The sequence below is a fragment of the Ovis aries genome, chromosome 2 (assembly GCF_016772045.2).
Source record: "Ovis aries strain OAR_USU_Benz2616 breed Rambouillet chromosome 2, ARS-UI_Ramb_v3.0, whole genome shotgun sequence".
In the NCBI taxonomy this organism is placed as follows: Eukaryota; Metazoa; Chordata; class Mammalia; order Artiodactyla; family Bovidae; genus Ovis; species Ovis aries.
In genome coordinates, this window is record NC_056055.1 from 134,219,315 (window position 1) to 134,226,188 (window position 6,874).

The 6,874-nt window shown below is 36.2% G+C and overlaps 1 protein-coding gene across 2 annotated transcripts in view; it reads left to right on the forward strand.

Moving 5' to 3' along the window:
• The window catches only part of LNPK (lunapark, ER junction formation factor), a 93,395-nt gene extending 90,363 nt beyond the window's left edge, over positions 1-3,032 (forward strand). For both annotated transcript variants that reach the window (XM_012133180.5, XM_004004567.6), the window contains one exon: positions 735-3,032. In XM_012133180.5, coding sequence (XP_011988570.2) covers positions 735-743 — 9 coding nt within the window. In that variant the 3' untranslated portion in view covers positions 744-3,032. The remainder of the gene's footprint in view (positions 1-734) is intronic.
• Positions 3,033-6,874: the final 3,842 nt, after the last annotated feature.

A 6,874-nucleotide genomic window follows, 5' to 3' on the forward strand; every position in this document is an offset into this window, starting at 1 on the left:
AGAGATGTAAATCAGTGTGGGAAATCACACCACCTATACACACATATGCACCCTACAAAGGTACACATTTATACATCGGTCACAGTGTTGCCTGGATGCAAGAGAGACTAGTTCCTTCAGGAAACATAATCTGGGAGTTAGTGCATTTGCTGTTTTTGCTGGGCTGTTGTCTTATAATATATAATTCTATTGGAATTTTTATATATTCAGACATTCAGCTTTCAAATCCATCTTTAGGAAAGTTCTTAAGTATTATGAAAGTTCATTTATTTTGTGAACAATGGGACTTCAGGTAAAATTATGTTTATGGGTATGTTTCCCCCAAATTGATTTTTCCTTCATTCATATCATTTCATATATAGTATGCTATAGGGATAGGCTTCCAAAGTGGCTCAGTGTAAAGAATCTGCCTGCCAATGCAGGAGACATTGGTTTGATCCCCATGTTGGGAATATGCCCTGGAGAAGGGCTTGGCAACCCACTCCAGTATTCTTGCTTGGAAGATCCCGTGAACAGAAGAGCCTGGTGATCTACAGTGCATGGGATCACAAAAGAGTCAACATGACTTAGCGACTGAGTATGCGTGTATGAAGTACTTAAGTACATTAAAAAGATATATTTTAAGGATAATGTTAGACTATTCTTCTGTTTCTTAGTTTCTTTGCACGTGCTTATCTTATTTAGTAGTTATTAACATTGGCTATTCCTAAAGTTTTTACTCTTTATCTTTTCAGAATCTTTAGAAGAACAAGATGTTCTAGATAATAGTACAGAACAGACAGATGACAAAATACCAGATACAGAGCAGACAAACCCAGTGATTGAACAAGCATCTGGCATAGAGGAACCAGAGGAGAAACAAGAAGAGACCGAGAATGAAGAAACCTCAGTGAGTGAAGACAAGTCCACAGTTCCCAGAGCTGATGCTGTTCCTAATCCTGAACTAAGTGGAGAATCTTTGACAATGTAGTAAATGCTTCCATGTGCCTTCAACTGGATATTTGTAGTCTTGCTGATGTCAGTTATTGCTTTTTAAGGTAGTGCTTTCTTTATTTTCGCCCCCTCAAAGACATGCTTGGTATCGTTTGAATTTCAGATTGCCTAGCTATTTCAATTTGTCAAAGTTATGTCTACTGGGTTTTAAAATTAAAAGCAAATGGTGTCAGTAAAGTAAAATCCTTTTGAATGTACAGAAACCCACACTGTTTAGACAATGTTTAGGTATTTTTTTCTGTTCTAAAAGTAAACAAATGTAACAAGTTTTGTTTTCTACTTGTGGCCTGTAAATACATTTGGCATAGGAAGAACCTTGGTTAGGAATAAGTTCTAATAGCGTTTGTTTTAAGGAATGAAACTCAATTAAGATTTTTAATACTTCATTATTAAAATGGATAGAATTTTAACTCTTGTGATATTTGCCGGGGGTAAAATATCTATTTAGGCATTTACATCAAGAGGTATGAAAGTTATTACAGTAACAATATAGGCATTTGTGTGAATTCTTACAGTTGAACAGTCAAGTGCAGTGTTACTTTTGATGTCTCTTATTTTGCAGCTGGGCCAGAGGTACCTGATGTATATAATTAGCTTATGTTTACATATTAACATATAGGAAATATCTCTGCACTTGACTGTACTTGAATTTTGAACATTATTTATATTTGTAAAATAATGCTGACATTATAAATGAATTTTGTGCTCTTATGTGTATTTTGTTAAGGAAAATAAAGATGATCTGGCAGCAGTTTCTTTTTGTTAAATATCTAGACTACTTCAGACAATATCTTGGTAGATGACTTAGGTACCTGAAAAGTCTTAGTAGGAAGAGCTCACAATTCAGTAAATCTATAAATTATGCTGAGAAAGAATTATGATCCTTTATTCAAATTTGTTACCTTTTAAGTTCAGAGAATTAGTGACATTTAGAGTTTCTAATCAGAGGTTAGATTTTTCTGATTCAGGAAAACCTTAGGCCATTTGTAGTTTTTAATTTTGAGAGACATAGTTTTGTGAGAATAGGCAGTTAATTACTAGTAGTTCATTGGATTTAATATGTGTATTAAAGACTAACTGGCAATTTTTTGGACCCAGAATAATAATTCTTGTTGTTATCTTTTCTATCTTCTTTTTATCTATTACTAAGAAAAAACTATCAAGTTATGCCAAAGGAAGGAATATACAGGAATGGTGTATATGGCAAGTATTTCTAAGTTATATATGGTTTGTTAAAAATTAAATAAAATACCATTTGTTATTTAAAAATTCACCTTTATGATTTAATATCTTATATCTGATAGGTTTTTTAAAGGAACACAAATGTGTTAATAGTCTGAGAGTTTTCAAGATTACAGGATTGGGCTTGAATTCTAGCTCTGCAGTCTTGGGCAAGTCACCTGACCTCACTGAGGTCATGTTTTTTCATCTTTAAAATTGGAAGAATGCCTACTTTTTGGAGTATGAGGAAAATAAAAAGTAATTTATGTAGTGGGCCTAGCTGACTGTCTGATAGTAGATATTTATAGTCTTGATATCTTTGTGAAATGTGGAAGGGCTCTGAATTCTCCTTCTTGCAGATAAGGAAATGAAAAAAAAATATGAAATATAATTTGGCCGATCAGAATCAAGCCAAAGTTTTCTGATAGGTTTTCTTTATCATATACATGTATATAAATGCATAGATTAAGGCAATAGGAACCTGAAACTGTGGAATATAATAATACTATAGAATATAGTCTTTTTTTCTTTTTTGCTGAAGCCCATCAGTTTTTTTGGTGTGTGTGTTATTGGCCCATAATATTTGAGTAACACTTTGCTCAGTCTTCTTGTTATAAAACATTCAAATTCTGAAAAATGAGTAATCTCAGAGAAATATAATTTAGTGATAGAATTAAGTAGATATCAGAAGTATCTATGGAAGAAGGTTAAAGTAGGTAAACTAATATAATGGGTAACATGCTGTAATCATGTAGTACCTATTAAAATAAAAAAGTTTCTTCTGATATTATAATAAACAATTAATGGTTGAAGAATGGTATAATGTCCTATTTCTGATTATTAAGACTAGTATAAATGAGGAAAAGCAAACTAATCAGTGCTGTGAGCTAGAGTAACCTTCACTTCCCTACTTACTAATGCTCAGCAGGTCATCATCTAAACTTCTCACTATGCCCTTAGCATAATCTACAAACATGTCTGGCTTTTCTCTCCATCTCTCTTCTACCATTATGCTGTAGTCTTAGGGTGTCTTTTCAATCCTCTAACTAAGCTAAACCCTTTCCCACCTTAGGTCTCAGTTTAAATGTTCTTTCCTCAAGAGAGATGCCCTCCCAAGGTCCATATCTAAGGTTGGTCTCTGCCTTTTACTTGATCCTGTCACTTTTTCTGTTATTATAATCTGTGAGTATTTTATCTGTTTATTAGTTTACTGTATTTCTTCAAGACTTAAGAGTCTTTGTGTGCAAGGTTCTATCTTATTTACCTTTGTATCTCCAGAGCCTGGTACAGTGTTTGACACATTTATTATTTATTATGTGAATGAATAACTTTGTTGCTAAATTCAGCAAAAACTCAGTTCTTACCTTATTCCATTGACACTCTTGGGTGCTCCCTTTAGTTTGAAACACTTTTTCTCATTTGGCTTTTGCCTTCTCACACTATTGTTCTCTTATTCCTCTGCCCCTTTTCTCTCAGTGTCCTTTGCAGGTTTCTTTTCCTCTGCCCATCATTTACATGTTGATGTTTCACCTTTCTACCTTGTCAGCATTTCTTCACTCTGTGTATTCTCTCTTTAAAGGCTCTCATCAACCCCCATGGACTTAATTACCATCTGTCTCTCTCATTCTCACATCTTCAGCCTTGATCTCTTTCCTTCACTTGTAGAGTGATAGATACACCTGCCTACTGGAATGAATGTCTCTCCCAATCAATTTATTAAAAAGTGAACACTATTTTCTCCTTTAAAACCTTCAAAAAGTTTCTATGTTTCAGTTTAATTTCATCTTATCAAATAGTGCTACTATGCAAGCTAGAAACTAGAGTTTGTGCGCTCATTCCTTTCCCCTTTTTCCTGTACCTTAACTGTCAATTTCTGTTTCCTAAGCATCTTTCAGTTATATTCTTATTTCTCCATCCCATTAATATTACATTAATGATAGTAAACATTCGCATTCTTACTATGTACCAAGCAACATGCTAACTGTTGTATGAGTATTATTTGTTCCTTGGCAACAACCCTATGAGGATTTTTTTCCTCTGGGTTATAAATAGGAAAGCATGTTATAGAGAGTAAGCCGCTGGATAAGTGAAAAATCTGCGATTGGAATGCAGGCAAATGACTTCAGGTGGCTCCGACCATAAAGAATCTGTCTGCAATGCAGGAAACCCAGGTTCAATTCTTGGGTCAGGAAAATTCCCTTGAGAAGAGAATGGCTACCCACTCCAGTATTCTTGTCTGGAGAATTCCATGGATGGAGCAGCCTTGTGGGCTACAGTCCATGGGGTTGCAAGAGTCAGACACAACTGAGCAACTAACACATACACACACATATGACTTTAGAAGTCTTCTTATTACTGTTGTACTGCCTTCTAATTCAGGCCTCCTTCATCTCAAAACTGTTTAACAGGTTTCCTTGTTTCCAGTCTTGTCCATGGCTATCTATTCTGTCTACTTCAGCCTGAAAGAGTTTTCATAACTGGAAAACAAATGATGTCGTACCATTGCTTAAACCCTCACTGTTCTTAGGATGAGGTCCAAAGTTACCCATATGGCTTACAAAGCCCATGTAACTTTGCTCCTAGTTTCTTCTGGCATTTCTCACTGCAACTGCTGCCACTGTTCCTCTGCCCCTGTACGCGTACACTTTTAGTACAGCTATACAGTTTTCTCTGTTTGCAAATGCAGTGTTTTTTCCTAATCCCCTGGTCTCCTGGCGCTCTTCCTCTGCCTGGGATACCTTCCCACTTGCACAGACAGGAGGACAATCAGTTGTTGGATTCAAGAGAAATAGTTCCAGTCAGAATCCAAGTTTAGAAATCTTGCTAATTATTAAGCTTTGCTTTTTATTCTTGTACTTGGTCTTTCTCATTACCAGGCAAGAATACAGGAGTGGGTGGCCATTCCCTTCTCTGGGGGATCTTCCAAAACCAGGGATCAAATCTGGGTCTCCAGCATCACAGGCATATCCTTTACTGTCTGCGCCACTGGGGAAGCCCAGTGCATTGGACACACAGTCACTATTGTTTGCTGAACATAACTGAATCTGAAGAGCTATCATTTCATGTAGTGAGGGAGAGGTTCTAATTATATAATGGTTTTCATTAACCATTGTATGCTAGGTGCTGGAAATACTAAATGTCTTACATGAAGTCATGGGGAGAGTTAGTGCCTAAGCAAGTCAGAATCTCAGCTCTTAATGTAGGATGCTTTATATTAAACCACTGTTTTTATACTGCCAATCATTATTGGTATTAGAGTTTATGTATTTAAAATATGTAACATGTTTATTTCTATTTCCAGCTGACAGTAACTACTTAACTATCTTAAAACTTCTTACTTTTCCTTTATATTACCTTATAGTATTACTCTACAATAATGCCTGTTGGATTGTGCTCAAATCAGTTAGTGGAAGGGTCAAAGAAAGAGGAGAATTTGTGGAATTATAGCAGTTTTGAGACAATTATGGATACAGATCTGCTTTAGAAAATTGAAAGAAAATAATGTGGTGTCATTATCTAGTATAACATCAACTCATTGTAAGAATTATAGAAGAGATTTACATATAGTTTATGAACTCTTAGAGCTACTAAAATAATACAGGTATTTACGTGAAGACAGACCAAGATAGAGATGATTGTGAATTGATCTGCCAAATCTTACTGTTTGTAATTTGACTTGTTTTAGAATTATTAAAGACTTAAATATATTGACTCTACCAAATTAGTATATTGTCACCCTGGTTATTTAACTTATATGTAGAGTATGTCGTGAAACACTGGGCTAGATGAAGCACAGGCTGGAGTCAAGATTGCCAGGAGAAATACCAATAACCTCAAATTTGCAGATGACACCACCCTCATGGCAGAAAGCAAAGAGGAACTAAAGAGCCTCTTGATGAAAGTGAAAGAGGAGAGTGAAAAAGCTGGCTTCAAACTCAGCATTCAAAAAATAGATCATGGCGTCTGATCCTGTCACTTCACGGCAAATATAAGGGAAAAAATGGAAACTGACAGACTTCATTTTCTTGGGCTCCCAAATCCCTGCAGATGGTAACTGCAGCCATGAAATTAAAAGACGCTTGCTCCTTGGAAGAAAAGCTATGGCCAACCTAGATAGCATATTAAAAAGCAGAGACATCACTTTGGGAACAAAGGTCCATCTGGTCAAAGCTCTGGTTTTTCCAGTAGTCATGTATGGATGGGAGAGTTGGACTATAAAGAAGGAAGGCTGAGTGCCAGAGAGTTGATTTTTTTTGAACTGTGGTGGAGAAAACTTGAGAGTCCGTTGGACTGCAAGGAGATCAAACCAGTAAATTCTAAAGGAAATCATTCCTGAATATTCATTGGAAGGACTGATGGTGAAGCTGAAACTCCAATACTTTGGCCACCTGATGCAAAGAGCCGCCTCATTGGAAAAGATCCGGATGCTGAGAAAGATTGAAGGCAGGAAGAGAAGGCGATGACAGAGGATGAGATGATTGCATGGCATCACCGACTCGATGGACATGAGTTTGAGCAAGCTCTGGGAGATAATGAAAGAGAGCGGAAGCCTGGTGTGCTGTGCAGTCCATGGGTTTGCAGAAAGTTGGACACAACAGAGTGACTGAACACCACCACCAAATTAGTAAAGCAATAAAACAGAGTTTTTGTTGTTAACTGC